The sequence below is a fragment of the Cyanistes caeruleus genome, chromosome Z (assembly GCF_971803275.1).
Source record: "Cyanistes caeruleus chromosome Z, bCyaCae1.hap1.1, whole genome shotgun sequence".
Taxonomy (NCBI): Eukaryota; Metazoa; Chordata; class Aves; order Passeriformes; family Paridae; genus Cyanistes; species Cyanistes caeruleus.
Genome location: NC_141732.1, coordinates 53,656,649 through 53,674,289, shown reverse-complemented (window position 1 = coordinate 53,674,289; position 17,641 = coordinate 53,656,649). Strand labels below are relative to the sequence as shown.

The following is a 17,641-nucleotide window of genomic DNA, read 5'->3' as shown; positions in this document are numbered from 1 at the left end:
TAGAGAATGTCCAGACCTGTGACAGAGGATGTTGTGCTAGTGCATATTTTGTAACATATGCATAAGCCATGTGTTTGCACATAGATCACTAAATCTTGATCAACTTGATTTCTTGGTGTTTTCAGTACAATTAGGAGTTGCCTCACAGTGGGAAAATAATTAAATATTCTAATCAGCCTCCTGCAGGAAGAAAATAAAAAAATTTGATATGAAATTACAACATTCCAATGTTTGTTCAGCAGACGTGTCATCAAAAAATAGTGTTGAAAGGCAATCACCATAATTTTCAAAATGTATTTCCTCCAGAGAGCCGGCATGTAGTAAATGAACATTGTGTAATATGGCAAACAAACCATACAGTATGCAAGCAGTGTCCTACAAACTGGGGGTGTCATGTATTACAAACAAAAAGGTGATGCCAGTGTCTCAGCGATAAGGCACCAAACTCAACAACTTTGGCTTTGATGAAAGTATGGCATTACCAGTACACCAACCCTAATGAAATGAGAGGACCAGTGGAACTGCATGGGAGTGGAGGTCAAATGATAGCACTGCAGGGGTGGATAACAAAAGTTTGCATTACATATATGCACAAAGTTCTGTTTTGCTCCCTAGGGATCTCACTGCTTTTGCCTGAATTCCAAGACTGGCAGCTGGCCAACACAGCTGTGCAAATGTGAGGGCAGATAATGGAGGAAACAAGCTATCCTGGTTACTTTTACAAGATAAAATGTGCTTGAGACTCTGCATATGTGGGTGGGAAGAAGTAAGGTACCCCAGGTTACTGTGACCAGATACAATGTGCCTGGGACTGTACGTACTTGGATGGGGAAGATGAACTACCCTGGGTTACCATAGCAAAGGCTTGTCAAGCCCTGCACCACACTTGTCTTTAGTTCTTTTCTTCCTTCAGAAGCCTATTAACTGTGTTCTGAGTAAAGAAGGTCAGTCCTGCTCCATACAGGTGGCACAGCCAGAGAGAGAAAATCCTTTCATGAGCTCCCAGCACAGGAGGCAAGCTGTATGGCACACTGTCAAGTATCTTGCTTAGAAACTATAGCAGGGCTTTTGCCTTCTTGAGGTGTGACACCAGGACAGCCACAATGGATATTCTGCTATAAAGCTGCTGCTGCTGCCTTCACTTGGACAGGTTCTGTGTCTGTACAGAAGCAGGGATGTGTTCATCTCTAATCAGAGGAAAAACAAACCCTGCAAACCATGCTACAAGGCCGGCAATTTTCAGAAGAAGTTAATAATGAGCCTACCATGTTTGATCATATTCGAAGTTTCATCTTTTTGAGTCACACTGCTTTTCTGACTTTCTAATGGATCCCAGCTTTACAACAACCAAGAAAAAGTTTTGTGAGCTTTTAACACTATGAAAAGAAGGCAATACTCGGTTTTGCCATATGAGGTCTGCCTTCTGATGTACCAAGGACATAGGTAGGTACTGGTTACTCTTGTAGAGAACCACTGTATTTTGTTTTTGTCAATGTCTTTTAAACTTAAGAAGTTGAAAGAAGACAGTATACCCCACAGTACAATAACTAAGACCAATCTCAAACCTGCATGTTTCTGAAGAGCCAAACAACAAGAAGGAAAACAGATGAAATTTGAGGGATGAAGGATATGTCAGTACTATGCAGAATAAAGAATGGATATTCTAGAATATGCTGATGAGATTATTAAATTCTTTAGCATTACTTAAAAGAGTCTCATCCCTTTTAGAGTTATTACTGACCATTTTTTTCTGTCCTGACACACAGGAAAAATCTGCTATGCCAAGGGGACAAACAAGCTTTATACACTACACCAAGTTTCCTGACAGTGTGATGCCCACAAAGCTTGCATGAAAGTAATCATACAAGTCAATAAGCACAGTCTGTACTGAGACAGATCACTTCTTTTTTTTTTTTTTTTTTTTTTTTTTTTCCTTTGTTTAGGCTTTTATATAGAGATAAAAATAGGTTCTCTCAATTTAGTCTTTGCATCCTCTTTTTCCAGTATCACTGATATTTTTGAACCAGGAATAATATCACAAATTATGCTTTAATATATCAGCAACTCTTAAAAGCATATAGCAAAAAAAAAAAAAAAAGGGAAAGATGACCATCTGAAGTAAAAATATCTTGAAAAATAAATACCAAATGTACAAGAAATACTTGTTAACATGAGGAACATTGAGTATATTTTTAATTTGCTGTAACAGAATAATAACCAATTTTAGCAAATTGCCTGCAGTTTTAGAACATACATAAATGCTCCATAATCAGGGACCTCAACAATAGCACTCATCTGCCACCCAGTGTACATTTGCCTTTTTCCCATCTTACAAGAACACACAAAATGAAGCCCGAATATGACTATTTAACAAGACATTCTCTACATTATTGTATTCTGGTTTAATGTAATCAGCAATTTAGACTGCTATTAGAAACAAGAAAATTAGGGTGAAGAAACTAAAGCATCATGACTGATCCTAACAAATTATGCAATGAGTGTAATCAGAAAATAATTTTTTTCCTACTCAAATGTGTACCCACAATATACAAGAAATGATAGAATAGAAAGAAATACCAGTGGAGGAGGTCCTTAAATTTATGAAGGAGAGAAATCTAGGGGGCATGACATAAAACTAACACTAATATCCCTTACAGTATCAAATCAATTAGTATACAGAAAAAATATTTACTTGCCTTTTATCCAAAGACACAAGATGAGTTAATCAAAACTTTATTACATGAAGTGGGAGATGAAAAACAAACTTTAGTAGAATGGCTGAATAATAGAATAGATTTACTGTTTACACCTGGGACAGTAATCAAAAGCTACCCTAACAGAAAGGAATGGAGGAAGAACAGCAAAGGATCAGAAAAGCGGGCAAATAATAGATGAGAAAGGAGAGAGATGCAGAGCTACTTTCTACTTTGGTTCCTTGAGTATTTGTTCTAATATTATTATCATTATTATTAGAATAGAAACACACATAAAAGTAATATCAGGACAGTCAGTCTGTGATTGAAGCCTGATGGATTTACAATCCATCAGGACAATGGGACAGTCAGTGGCTTGACCTTCTTTTGGTTTACAGGAATGGCTTGCTCCAGAAGGACAAAAACCTGAAACTCAGCTAAGACAAAGCAATTTCAAGTGAATTAAAACTAAGGGATGAAAATATTTTAACCAAACACGTGCTTCTGTAGGTATGACTGACTGTCAAAAGTTTACTAGCAATGGCAAAACAGAATGCAGGCAGGCCATTATTATATTTTTTTCCTCTCCCCCATCCCCCTACAAGCAATAGATCTTGGCTTTTAAAAGACTGCCTAATCATTAAATGTGACATGACTCGTCACAGACTTCAAAATGCAAAATTACTGATAGAAAAATAAAAAGCACAGTGTCAGGTTAGCCTAGTGTGTCACACTAGGTGTCAGAACACAGCCTGCCCTAAGAATGGAAAAATCATTTTGAGGGGATTTGAGGGGAGCTTGCTTATAAAAGCTGACATTCAAACGGCGCAAATAAGGACAACATCAAAACGGACCAACATGTACCAGGTCATGTACCCTGGAAAGAGAAGTCAGATAAACAGACTCACTATGTGAATAAATGGACCTACTTTTTCAATTTTAATTATCACTTGTTCAAATGTCTTAAAAATCATACTTACTTTCTACATTTTGCTTTCTGCAGCAGGATCTAAGGCACTTTCAAACACCTTTGGGAAAACAGTATGAAGTAAATAAATTCATTATAATGCTAATTAAACAAACCAGCATTCACAAGAACACTTTAATACCTATTCAAAATAATTCCTGTATTTTTTGCCAAGCTGTCACTGAGCAATTATCTTAGCTAATATTATGTATTACTGTGTACTTTAGGATGTGATTTACATTTTAAAAGTTATGCAGTATTTTGGAAAAAAACAAAGCTGAAATTTCATATTCATTCATTTCAGCATCAACTTCAGAATGGCCTGTACTTTGTAACAAAAAAATATCAGGTTTACAATACCCTAAGTGCAATTCTTTGAACTGTAAACCAGCAGAACCACAAATACAATTAGGAAACATATGTTTGGAAAACACTTGAATTCCTGACCAATCCTACAGGACACATCCCAAAATAAAAGATTAAAAGCTGCAACTCTAAACACCTTAAAGGACACTAATTTTGCACAGACATTATGGGCAAACGAGAAAATGTAAGGAACTTTTCCTTTATGTTTCTATCTATTATGTAAAGCTTGTCTGAATATCTTCCAAAAACAAGATCAGTTAAGATATCACCTGTGAAATGCCATTTAAGAAAAAATCCAAATGCATTTGTCTGCCTTTAGGTCTTGTCTATATTACTGCAATGAATTATGTCTTATTCAAATACCCTTTGCACACCTTGGCATGAAATTCTTACTCCTTTGAAGTAAATGGGAACTTTCTCAGTGATTATATTTGGGCATTAATGTCGGACATTCCACCTATTTAGAGAAGCTGCATTCAGCTGCATTCCTCTTGTTTTATTACTATTTGCTACTCTTTTTTCTATTTTCTTTTTTTTAAATGCCATTCTTCAAATGACAACAGTATTCCCAGACAATATTTTAGCAATAGTCTTTATTAAAGACCGCTGACCTAAGCCATGTTTTCTCCAAGAAAATGTACTGTTTCACTGTTCATCAACACCTACTAATGAAGGTCACAGGCACAAAAAAAACCCTAATGTGTGGAAGGACAAAAGATTAACTCATCCAACAAGACCTACTTCATGTGAATTACTTTATTCTTAGTGTAAGTAAAGATATGAGAAACTACTGTTCTGTGGAAGTGGGTTATATTATCCACTTCTGGCCGTAACATGGCTGTGGGGTTTTATTGCACAGAGATCATGTGCATAGTAGAATCATGTGTTCAGAGCTGCATTTGCCTTGAGATGGGGAAAAGGTCTTAATGAAAATTGTACTTTAGCTTCCATGTGTAGTTTTCCACTTGTGTCAAGGACAACCACGGGGGAAAGGAAAAGTAATCATGGTATTCAAAGAAAGGCCTCTTGAGAGCCAGAGGTAAACAATTTTAGAGAAACACACAGGTACTGAGAGCAATTTGAAAAACAAACAAGAAGACTTTGGATCAAATAGATAAGAAATATACTGTTGTCTAAACTTCTTGCATTCCTGTTTTGCAATGGCTTCAGCGTAGGCTTGCTCATCAGTAGACACAGCCATTCTGTCTTACACCATTTTTTAAAAAACAATCTTCAAACACAACATACATTAACATACAGTAAGGTACAGGAAAAAGACTCCTCTTATCATCAATTCCAGGAGTTTGAGTGGTGTGTAAAAGGATGCCAAAACCATTGGTCTATCATTTATTCAGATCTTCATTAACATCATATGTCTTCTATACAGGCCATATGTATGTATATAGTAGTATGATAGCCATACTACTATTAGCTATATTGATCCTAGATCAATCATCTCTGAATCAGAATAACTTCAATTACCCTCATTTAGGCTGTTGCTGTTACTGAGATTAGGTAAGAACTGATCATGTGGGAGATGAACTCTCATTACCACTTACGTCAAAGTTCCAGATCATAAAATCTTAAAGAAATGTGAAGGTCTGTTTGAGGAATGGGCCTAATAATGCATCTTACTACATTGAGATACATGTGAAACAAGAATAGCTTATCACTTGTAAAGATAAATAAGATTATGCCTGAATTACATCTTGTACAAGACTTGATACAAGACTTGATCAGTTTCTAGGCATGCAACAAACCAAAGTCACCTTTTCAAAGCACACCTTATGAGATAAGAGAGGAGAAACAGGATGAAGACATTCATTCTGCCTTTTTGTGTTGACCCAAGATGCACAAACTGAGAAAGACGTCGGTTCCTCAGCCAAAAACACACCAGGAAATGTAACGTTATGAAAGAAAATGATACTTTCACATGAGACTCCTTGGTCCAGTCTTAGGCATGTGCATCAATGCAAGTGTGCCAGACCCTTGTCTCAGAAAGGACTCACTGGCCCTTGGCTGTATTACTGATAACCTCAAAAGGGTGCCAGGTTAAGAGCTATCATTGGGAGTTTTCTCATTTTGTATTTTTGGCTTTTATCGTCCCATGTAACAGGGACTAAATTTCATAGGCCTTAGCATTAAATAGAAACATTTGATTACAAGAAAATGATTGAGGGAAAACCATAATTTTTTTCCTTCTATCTGATGAGAACAGTTGTGAGCAACATGGTCATATTATCCCTTTGGCCACAGCAGTAATCCCTTTGTTAAATAAACAACAGACAGCAACAGGTCCCCTACCTTCACATTTAACCTAAAGTTTTCCTGGCATGTTTTTCTAGCAGACTTTACACCTGCAACCCCCCAAAGAGTCAGTCAGCGCCTCCTGTTTGGAGAAAGAGCAAAATAGTCAATCCATGGGTAAAAAAGTGGAGCTACAACATTTTAATCTCTATTGGGGTGCTATCACAAAGGTATGGCCTTATTTTATGCTAATTTCTATTCCCAGATGAGAGGCAAGCTATTAAAACAGCCTAGACAGCACCCCAGGAATGGCAGAGTCAGGGGAAGTGGTGCGAGCAGGGGCACATACACGGACACGGGCAGCGACAGGGACAGGGACATGGACATGGACAGGGACAGGGACAGGGGCACGGGCAGGGACACGGACAGGGACACGGGCAGGGACAGGGACACGGGCAGGGACACCGGCAGGGACAGGGACACCGGCAGGGACAGGGACAGGGGCAGGGACAGGGACAGGGACACGGGCAGGGACAGGGACAGGGACACCGGCACGGGCAGGGACAGGGACAGGGACACCGGCACGGGCAGGGACAGGGGCAGGGGCAGGAACACGGGCCGGGACAGGGGCAGGGACAGGAACACCGGCACGGGCAGGGACAGGGACACGGGCAGGGGCAGGGACAAGGGCAGGGACAGGAGCAGGGGAGGAGGCGGGGCAGAGGCGGAGCGGCGGCAGTGCCCGCCCCCGCTGCCTTCATTAGCGGCCCGGAGGCGCTCCCCTCACTCGCTCCTCCCGACGCGCCGGGGGCGGGCGCTGCCGGCCGCGCTCCGATCGGCGGAAGTGTCGCTGCCCCAGTTCCGGCGGACGAGTCGCGCCGCCGGGACAGCACCCGGCATGGCGCTGTGGCCGCCGCGCTCCCGGGACGGCGGCGCCCCGGAGGAGGAGGGCGAGGAGCGGGCACAGGCTGCTGCCTTCCGCCAGCGCCTGCCGGAGGTGCAGGTACGCCCCGGCCCCGCTGCCCCGGCCCCTCGCACCGCGTCTGGCGCCCGGGGGCGCGGCGTGGGTCGGTGCCGGGCGGTGCGGCCCGCGGCGGGGAGCGGGGTCACCGTGTCGGGCCGGGGCCGTGCGGCGCGGCTGGCGGGGCTCTGAGGGGCGGTGGGGACAGGCGGGGTCTGGCGCCGCCCGCCCTGGTAACAGCTCCGCCGCGGGCAGGCGATGCGGAAGGAGCTGGGTTGGAGTTATCCCAGCGTCCCCTGCCGAAGGAGCAGATAGGTAGGCGGTGTGTTTCTCTGTTGGCCGGGGCGAGGCGGCGATTTCTAAACGCGTTGTAAGGAATTCTGTGTATTCCCGCGAGCAGCTGCCATTACGTTACTTTTCCAACGGTGGAATTCTCTTCTTTTTACTGCGAAAATAAAATGCTGTAATTCCCAAAGTTGCGACAATAAGTTTGGTTTACTTGAGTTTAAGTTTCCTCCAGATAATCTTTTACAAATTGTCCTTCGTGTGCCCCTGCCAGAGGTTATCAGCACTGCAGATTTCATAACGTGGCTGTGGAAGGCTAATGCTAAGGAACTAATGCGTATGGATGCATTTTTTCTTCACCGTTGTTGGAAAAGGCATGACATATGCTGTAGAGGATAAGTTCTTGAATTACTGAGTGTGAACTCTGAGCACACACCTGGAAATAATGTAAGCAGGGTTGCTTAAGATGGCCCTTTTTTCTCTCAGCTATGAGTGGTGACATCCTCAGCAGATTTGACCAAAAGGAGCACGTGTTTGTGCTGGGCCTTGGCCATTTTATAACTTAAATACCACTTCTAGTGTCAGTTCAAGAGAAGATGTTGGTCATCTGTTTGGGTAATAATACTGAAATGCGTGCAGTGACTTTTCTATTGTGATCTAACATCACAAACCCAGTACTTTCTTATCAGAAATGTATATTCAGAGTATTCTCATGCTTGTCTGCTGCTAATGTTCCAGCCCTAAGATAGCTAGAGGGATTTCAGCTATTTCGGAGGTATTTTTAAAGTCTGGAGACTATTACTGATAGCAGTACATGCTCCGTGATTTTGCAAATACACTTAATAGAGTTAAGGTGGCTTGAATTGAAAATATCTTTCTAGAAGACATAGCTGTACGTTGCCATGCTTCATTAGTTCTGCTGTTATAATGCTGCATATCTAAGGTGTCTTCCAGATGCATTATTATTACCCTGGGATTTAGGCCAGTCTGCTTCTATAGAAACTGTAAACCAATAATTTTCTCTCCATAAATAGTATGTCTGATTTTCCTCACAGACATACAGCCAAGGGATTGAATTAGCCTGCCAAAAAGAAAGAGAGTTTGTGAAGCACTCTGTAGAATGCACATGGAACCTAGCAGAAGCCCAGCAAAAATTTGGTAATTTAGCACTGCATAATTCAGAATCCTGTGATCAGGAATCTGCTCAAGCAAGGACAGAAGCTGCCGAGTTGAGATGGAGAGAGGAAGAGTGGAGAAGAAAAGAGGAAGCACTAAACCAGAGGGAACGACAGAATCTATGGAACACGGATCCTGTTAGTAAAGAAGTTTTTAATAAGGTAGGACCTACATTATTGTGCATTATTATGGAAACAAGTGCTAGCCTCTTTTGTTCATTCCAGTTGTTACTAGTCTCTGAGTGTCTTATGTGTCCTGTACAGCACAAAAACATACTGTCTCTCACCTCTGTGCCTGGGAAGATCATGGAATAGACCCTTCTATAAGCTGTACTAATGCACATGTAGGACAGGGAGGTGGTTTGGGACAGCCAGCATGGTGTACCAAGGGCAGGTCCTGCCAGACCAATTCAGTGGCCTCATCAGTGACCTGTGATGAGGTGACAGCATCAATGGACGGGGGAGAGTTAGAGGTGTCATTTATCTGTTCTTGTGCAAAGCCTTTGTTGTGATCTCATACAACATCTTAAACTGGAAAGATATGGGTTTGATGACTATTAGGTGGATAAGAAAGTGATTGGTTAGTGGCATGCAAAGGGTAGTGGTCAGTGGCTCAGAGTCCCAATAGACATCAGGGGCCAGTGGTGTCCTCCAGGGGTTTGTACTGGGACCATTGTTATTTAATGTCTTCATTAAAATTAAGCAGAGACATTGGAGTGCACTCTCAGCAAGTTTGCAGACGACTCCAAGCTGAGTGGTGTAGTTATCAGGCCTGAAGGAAACCTTCCAGAAGGACTTGGACAAGATGGAGATGTGGGTCCATGGGGATCTTACGTGTTTAAACAAGGCCAAGTGCAAGGTGCTGCACCTCAGTCAAGGCAATCCCCAGTATCAACACAGGCTGAGCATGAACAGATCAGAGCAGCCCTGCTGAGAAGTTCTTGGGGGTGATGGTGGGTGAGGCTCATGACCCAACCATGAGCACTCACAGCCCAGAAAGCCAAACTTTTTTTCACAAACGTGTGAGGGAGAGCTGGGGTTGTTCGACTTGAGAAGGCTCCAGGGAGTCCTTGTTTACCTTCATGTGACCTTTCAGTGCTTAAAGGAGACTTAGAAGAAAAATGGTGAGAAAGATTTATTTTTTTTATTTTTTTTTTTTTTTTTGTCACAGCCTGTAGTGACAGGACAAGAGGGAGTGGCTTTAAACTGATAGTAGGTTTAGATTGGATGGAAGGATGACATTTTTTAATTGTTAGAGTGTCAAGACACTGGAACAGGTTGCCCAGGGAAGCTGTAGATGCCCCATCCCTAGAAGCAACAGAGGTCAGACTGGACAGGTCTTGGAACAGCCTAATCCAGTGGAAGATGTTCTTGCCTGGGCAGGAGGGTTGAAACTCTGTGGTTTTTAAATGCCCTATCCAACCCAGAACATGAAACTGTTAGTGTGCCTCTAATGCTGTCTACTGTAATACAAATTATTTAGCATGAACTTTTTTAATAGTAGAATCTCATCTTTGATTTCAAAGTTCATTTTCAACAGCTGTCCTTGCCTTTTTCTGAGCCCTAAAGTCACAAGCTAGGCACAGGTGATAGTGTGGTTAGCTTTCTATGAAGGGTCCCATCAGGTGCACAACACACCAAAATACATGCTGAAAATTGCACCAAATGTACACATGTGACATAGAGGAACTACAGTTTTATAAAATTAGTAAATTTGTGTAACTTACAAGAATGCCCAATTAGAAACAGAGATGTTGAGGTAATTCCCCATCTTGGTTCGACTTTATTCTGAAGCCCCCCCCCTTCCTCTCTAGTTCTTTCTGGTGTGTTGTCCTTGGTCTCAGAAGAACCAAGATTAGGATTGAGCCTTTAGGTGTTTTGTCTTTCTTGCTAACTTAGTAGATAAAATTCTAGCAATGTATCTATACAGTTATACAACAACAGGCTACAGAGCTAGAAATATACATAAGGAATATATGAAAGCAAAAATCAATTTGGCATCACTGTCACATCTCCTAATTTCATTGATTGATCTGATCCAGGCTGCAATGTACATAATTCTCCTGACTAACAGATCAGTGAGTTCCTATCTGAATACAGAAGACCATAAGGAGATTTTCAAATTCTGTTACTAGGTAATGCACTTTCTAAAAAAATAAACCTTCCCAAATATGATAAGAGTCTGAAATTAGAACATAGCCATTTCAGTAGTAATATATTAAATTATAATGGATGTTGTGTACCTGAACTTCAGTAAGGCCTTTGACGCTGTCTCCCACAGCACACTCCTGGAACAGCTGGCAGCCCATGGCTTGGACAGGAGCACTTTGTGCTGGGTTAGGAACTGGCTGGATGGCCCAGGGAGTGGTGGTGAACGGTGCTGCATCCAGCTGGGGGCCAGTGACCAGTGGTGTCCCTCAGGGGTCTGTGCTGGGGCCAGTCCTGTCCAATATTTTTATTGGTGACATGGATGAGAGTACTGAGTCCTTCATTAGTAAATTTGCAAGATGACACTAAGCTGGGAGTGTGTGTCGGTCTCTGCAGGAGGAGGAGGGCTCTGCAGAGAGACCTGGAATGGTTGGATGGATGGGCAGAGTCCAATGGGATGAAGTTTAGTAAGTCCAAGTGCCGAGTCCTGCATTTTGGCCACGATAACCCTGTGCAGCACTACAGGCTGGGGATGGTGTGGCTGGACAGTGCCCAGGCAGAAAGGGACCTGGGGGTGCTGGTGACAGCCAGCTGGACATGAGCCAGCAGTGTGCCCTGGTGGCCAAGAAGGCCAATGGTCCCTGGATCAGGAATAGTGTGGCCAGCAGGAGCAGGGAGGTCATTCTCCCCCTGTACTGGGCACTGGTGAGGCCACACCTGGAGTGCTGTGTCCAGTTCTGGGCTCTCAGTTCAGGAAGGACATTGAGACACTTGAGCACATCCAGAGGAGGCAACGAGGCTGGTGAGGGGCTGGAAACACAAACCCTGTGAGGAAGGGCTGAGGGAGCTGGGGTTGTTTAGCTTGGAGAAAAGGAGACTCAGAGGAGACCTTACCACTCTCTACAGCTTCCTGAAAGGTGCTTGTAGGCAGGTGGGGGTTGGTCTCTTTATCCAGGCAGCAACTGACAGAATGAGATATGTTTAAAAAAGACTGGATGTGGCACTTGGTGCCGTGGTTTAGTTGAGGTGTTAGGGCATGGGTTGGACTCTGATCTTTAAGGTCTCTTACAACCTAGTCATTCTGTGAATAATAGCTCCTTTATATCACTAAACAGTATGTGTGGAATTTATGTGACAGTACAATCTTTTTCTTTCTCAGAGTTTTATTAATCAAAAAAGAAAAGAAATTGAAGATGAAGCTGTGTCTGAACCACTTATGCAAAAACATGAACAAAAGATTAGACACTTCGGTGAGTCTATTTTTCCAACACCTTTCCAACCACCTTGTGGTTACTACAGAATTTGTATTGGTTTGCTCCTTCTTGTACAGAATGAATGCTAGTAAATGACAGACCTAAATGACAGACTGTTCAGTTTTATTATATCAGGACTAAAGGGATACTCCACACCAGTGGGAAAAAGCAGGGACATTCCTGGAAATACAAGTCATGTATATTGAAGTGCATGGGTCATCCATGGCTCTCTCCTTCTTTAAAGGAGATTAAATTAAATGCTTTATTAAATGTTTTTCTGTTGCCTGTTAATCTATAAGGGTAATTGCTGATTAAATGGACATGTTTAATGCCTACACTGAGAGTATGCTAGTAAACTATACTATCCACTAGGTGTCACTTTAGCTCTGTTGTAATTGCTAAACCCGACTGAGCACAAAGCTGACCTTGTATCTGAAATTTTTATGGTTCTCTGAAGTGCTTGTCATTCAGGCTGGTTTCATGCTGTAGTATAGTATAGCCATATTTGGAATTCTTGAACAATCAAGAATAAGACTAGATTGCCACATTCAGTGTTCTTACAAGCTTGTTTTCACTAAGTTCTTTTCCTTCTGGGGGCCTTAAGGCTATTTTAAAGGAAGGGCTTTGAGCCCTATTAGCCTTAGCAAGCCTTTCAAGTATCAAGACACAACACTGTCAGAGTATGCAAATAGCAGTAATAGGCACATGTTCTCTCAAGTACCTTAACTGTTCAGTGTAATGATGTTGGAATTAGAAAACATCTCCCCTGCTGTGCATGTCAGCACATAAAAAAAGAGGCTATCTTTTAGGCTTCCTAGCTGAGTTGGGCAAAATTACTCTTTGTCTAAATTCAAATTAGACTGTTACAGAAGCAACCTTATTACAGACAGTGATTATTTTACACTTCCTGAGTTCAAAACCATGTTATTATTTTAATTTATGATACATAAGTCCATTGTAGAAAGCCACAACATATTAATGCTTCCTGAAGTCATTTGTTCCATGCTAGCTGCTGCCAAGGGGCAGTATGGACTTGGCTATATTGCATGAGTCCTGCTTCTGGATCCTACTCTGACTTCAGAGCAATGAAGAACTTAAAAAGAATAACTTGAAAACAGTCAAAAGAAATAAAAGCTGTTGTATAGCTGTTTCCTAGAATTAAGTTTAGCTTCGGTTGTTACCATTGAATTATCTTTAGCCCAGTTATAATTTTATGCTGATAGACGGGTGAAGCTGTACATCCGGTACCTGTTGCCAGTAATGACTGTCAGAGATACTTGAAGGACAGTTTTAAGAAGTGCTCTGAGTATTGAGTTCTCCTTTTTAAATTCAGCTTGTTACCTGAAGATTGTGCCATGATACCACAATTCAAAGTTTTGATTAACTTTCCAATACTGGTGTAGCTTTATTTTTTGAGATCAAGCTGCTTGTATAATTACTTTGAGTTTTTCTAAAAGTCTAGCAAAGTATGTCTTAGAAGTACTTTAATTTTTGACAGATTACAGGTTCTGTTCTTTGTGTTTTTATTTGCAGACATTTAGAGGATATGTGTTTGTTAGAATCACTTAATATAAATCTCTGTCCATAAACTTTTTAAGCTACTTGGTGTTGTAGTAGATACCTACAGCACTCTGTTAGTATATAAGAACTGATTAAAAATAAATATTCAGCATTACTAGAAATGTATGACTGTTATAATCTAATTTTGGTATCTTCAAAGTCTAATTATGCCTTCCAGTAATGTTCTTTCAGCATTGGTTAGATGGTTTAACTAAAACCCCCAAATTTAGCTGCATGCTGTTATTCTGAGGTTAGTAAATTGCCAAGTTTTTATGTATATTGGGTATCAGTGCAAGTAACTTCCTTGCTGCATTAAATAATTTTAGCTGCTTAGAATATCTTAACTTCTTCTTATTTATATTTCTCTTATTAGGCATGCTGAGCAGATGGGATGATAGTCAAAGGTTTTTATCTGATCATCCATACCTTGTATGTGAAGAAACATCTAGATATCTCATGTTGTGGTGTTTTCATCTAGAAGCTGAACAGGTATGAAGATGTTTAAATCTCTAGAAGCACGTGTTTTTCCATTTGCACAGTAGGAAGGTGACCAACTTCATTAGCTGTTTAACTGTTCTTCCAACCCTCTCTACTTTATTGATAGTGCAGTGTCACATTTATGTCTCAACACAGTTAACTTTGAGTCCTCTTGCTTCTCTAAGCATCAGTTCACATCTGCTTAGGAACTGGAGCAAAAGGAAATGCTCCTGAATTTTAGAAATACAATCACAGGAAACTTCTTTAAATCAGAACTTAATTTTTTTTTTTCTTTTTTTTTTTTTTCTTTTTTCAGAAAAGAGCTCTGATGGAGCAAGTAGCACACCAAGCAGTTGTAATGCAGTTTATTATAGAAATTGCCAGAAGCTGCAATGTGGATCCAAGAGGATGTTTTCGTCTCTTTTTCCAAAAAGCCAAAGTAAGTCAACTTGGGTAATAATGTGAGAAAACCTTGATACAGTACAAGAGACCAGTGTTTCAGAGAGGGTTTCTTCCTAACCATGTGAGGCTAAATAATTCATTGACTGATTTAGGCTTATGGGAAAGTGTTTCATTAGAAATTATTTTCTAGGGAGAATACTTAGTTATAATTCCAGTTCTGAAAATGAAAGCTTAGTGGATTTTGCTTGTTGCTGGCAGAAAGCAAGATGCAGCAGGGGGACAGCAGTTGTGTTACAGATGAGTAATAGCTAAGTAACAACAGCAAACATGGACTGGTCTTTAACTGGTCTGACTTTTGACTAATTACACATGTTTTCAAAGTGTAGTTATGTATTGTCACAACTTTTCCATTTCATCTGCCCTTTACAGTGGGACAGATATATAGATAGTGTCCCTTTCTCATGACTGAAATAGGGCAATCCAGAGCTGTACAGGAAAAAGGTGGGGAAAGTGAAACTGATTTGCTGTAGACTGTGTTCAGTTGTTTGAGATTCAGATGGATCTTAATATTGCCTAAATGAGTGTAGTTAAAATGTGAGTTAGTCTGTGTATTGCTTTTGACTAAAGGGCTTCAACAAGCACCTGTTGTAAGGATACCTTCTGAGTTGGAATAAATGAAAGCCAAAAGTTAGATTTAGTTTTACATGTCAGGTAAATTAGTTACTTTACTTATGCATATAAATGCTATCTTAAAAAGAAATCTATCTGAAATGTAATTTTAAATTGACTAACATTATTCCTGAGTTGTTCACGGATGTTATTCCCCAAAAGGTATAAGACGTCATTACTGCATGGGTTTTTTTCAGTGCTGTGTATCTACAATTCAAAATTAAATCTGTCTGAAGAACAAATATTTCATTTTTCTCTTTGCAGACAGGAGAAGGCTACTTTGAGGCCTTTAAAAATGAACTTGAGGCATTCAAGACAAGAGTGAGAATCTGGTCACAATCACATGGCTTTCAAACCATGTTACTCCATGATCTCAATGTCAGTCCTGGTTGTGTGGGAGAGTGGGCATCTTTTTTTCAGGTAGGTTTATTATTTCTAAAATTTAATTTAACCAAAGCAGGATTAGGTCCTGCCTAGAGAAGCTGTACCTTTATGAGACATAAAGAGGATTATTTCTTGAATTGCTAGTGCTTGGGATATATCATGCAGCCTTATTGATACACAAGGCATATACCGGCTGGAATTCACACACTCTCAGCATAAGGTCAAAAGTATATGTTTGTTCAGTGCTTTTACATTTTCATGCCTAAAATAAACACTGCCTGACCAAACTGATCAGATCTTAGAGTTGTATTCCCAGTCATCACCACAAGTAGTGTAAAATCATGGGATCAGTCAAGTAAGTCAGAGAATCACAGAATGGTTTGATTTGGAGCAGACCTTAAAGATCATCTAGTTCTAAACTCCCTGCCATGGCAGGGACACCTTTCATAGACCAGACTGCTCACAGCCCTATCCTGCCTGGTCTTGAACAGTGCCAGAGACCCCACAACTTCTCTGGGCAAGAGAAGTCAAGCCTAAGGAAAGTCTCCCTTTGTGATAAAAGGAAACTGAGCCTACTTAGGTGTTTTTTGTAGTTCCAGTTATGGCCATATTCTGGAATAAAGAAACAACTTAAAAGATTGTAAAAAAATATTTCTTAAGAAAGGAGTCACAACTGAAAGTACTTGTTTGAAATAATTTGATAAAGTACCCCTCAGAGGTAGATCAAACACCTGAGTTTTATGTAAGTATGCAGTTAGGTGCTAAAAATACTAAGAGCAAATACAAGCTATGGTAGCAAATTTTAAAAATTCTTGAGACAGTGAATATTCTTGAGATATGGTTGATGATGGTTTCAGTCCTGATTTACTTTCTATTGTAAATTTGTCTCATCATACAATAGACACCACAAATTCTTCTTTGTTTCTCTCTCACTCAGTTTTTCCCTCCATTTATACAATTACAGAGTATAAAGCTGTCAATTTTTCATCTGTTGCAGAACACAGGAGATCTGCAAGGTTCCATAAACACAGATGTCTGCAGTTTCAACTCTGTGCTACAAAGAGATGAAGAAGAATCCAAAATGATGGACACATTATAGTACTTTTAAGACTGAGGCCAAGTACTCTTTTATTTCCCCTTTGGTTTTGGTTTTTTTTTTCCCCAAAGAAACAAACATGGCTATTTTCTTGACACTTATTTTTCTGGGTACTGCACTTTATTTTTCGTGTCAGATTTTTGTTGTTTTTGTTTGATTTGGGCAGGGGGGAGGGACTTTGAAGGGTAATTAAGGAAAGAACTTGTAATATTGTTTGAAATGTGCTGCTAGGTTTTTAGTTGTCCTTGAAGAGCAGGGTTCTTTTATTGCCGAATGTGAAACTGGATGTGTTTTCTGCTACTAACCTTGCCTTTCATGACTTTAGAAATTAAACATCTGCACAAATACAATGTTTACAAGAAGCAGCAGATTCTTGGTAGAATCTGCTATTGTCTTACTACAGATGTGGATATGTTTTACTCTGAGTATTGGAGATCGCAACTGTATTCATGCTACCTTGCTGACAGTATAAGCTCTCAAATTTGGTTATCACTAATAGCAATAAATCAGTATCTGGTATCAGTATTTCTGATCTGAATGGATTAGATTAAAACACTGGCTTTCTACCTCTACTAAGGGGATCTAAATGTTATATTGTACTTTCATTAAACATAACTTGGTTTAATCCTAAAGCATAAGCAACACTTGTCTACAAATGAGTGCTGGGTTGTATGATTTCTGGGAGTCTGATTCTCTTCTTGTTCATCAAGCTAACTTCAGATTATTTTTTTAAAACCATGTCTTGTTATGGTAGAAGTAATTTATGAAGGAAACTTGTACAAGGATTAGGCTAAGACCTTAGTTTAAACAAAAAGCTGTACTACAGGTCACATGTTGTGGGGGGTGGTGTCATGCAGTGTTTGAAAGACACTTCATATGCTACTCAACCAGTGTGGGTTTCTGACATTGTCAATTCAAACATTAAGTGTAAAACCATTAAAAATTTCTTGTTTAAGAA

At 40.5% G+C, this 17,641-nt stretch overlaps 2 protein-coding genes across 6 annotated transcripts in view; one reads left to right on the top strand and one right to left on the bottom strand.

The window, feature by feature from the left end:
- LOC111940761 (C-type lectin domain family 2 member B-like) overlaps positions 1-7,122 on the bottom strand; it is a 23,742-nt gene extending 16,620 nt beyond the window's left edge. For 2 of the 5 annotated variants that reach the window (XM_086867946.1, XM_023943612.2), the window contains exons 1-2: positions 6,331-7,004; positions 3,674-3,721 (exon numbers count right to left, since the gene is read on the bottom strand). The gene's annotated coding sequence lies outside the window, so the exon portion shown is untranslated. Of the gene's footprint in view, positions 1-3,673; positions 3,722-6,330; positions 7,005-7,060 lie in introns of those variants that run through there. The other 3 variants (XM_086867947.1, XM_086867945.1, XM_086867948.1) reach the window with 3 other exon arrangements.
- CDC37L1 (cell division cycle 37 like 1, HSP90 cochaperone) lies at positions 7,042-17,641 on the top strand. Its single transcript, XM_086867932.1, has 7 exons — positions 7,042-7,276; positions 8,575-8,856; positions 12,002-12,092; positions 14,029-14,144; positions 14,449-14,571; positions 15,468-15,623; positions 16,585-17,641. Exons 1-7 carry the CDS (start codon positions 7,172-7,174, stop codon positions 16,684-16,686), a joined length of 975 nt encoding a protein of 324 aa, XP_086724058.1. The 5' UTR covers positions 7,042-7,171; the 3' UTR covers positions 16,687-17,641.

Coding starts and splice junctions, on each gene's coding strand:
- CDC37L1 (XM_086867932.1), top strand. CDS start 7,172: ATGGCGCTGTGGCCGCCGCGCTCCCGGGACGGCGGCGCCCCGGAGGAG. Junction 8,857..12,001: donor GTAAAGAAGTTTTTAATAAG/GTAGGACCTACA, acceptor TTTCTTTCTCAG/AGTTTTATTAATCAAAAAAG. Junction 15,624..16,584: donor AGTGGGCATCTTTTTTTCAG/GTAGGTTTATTA, acceptor CATCTGTTGCAG/AACACAGGAGATCTGCAAGG.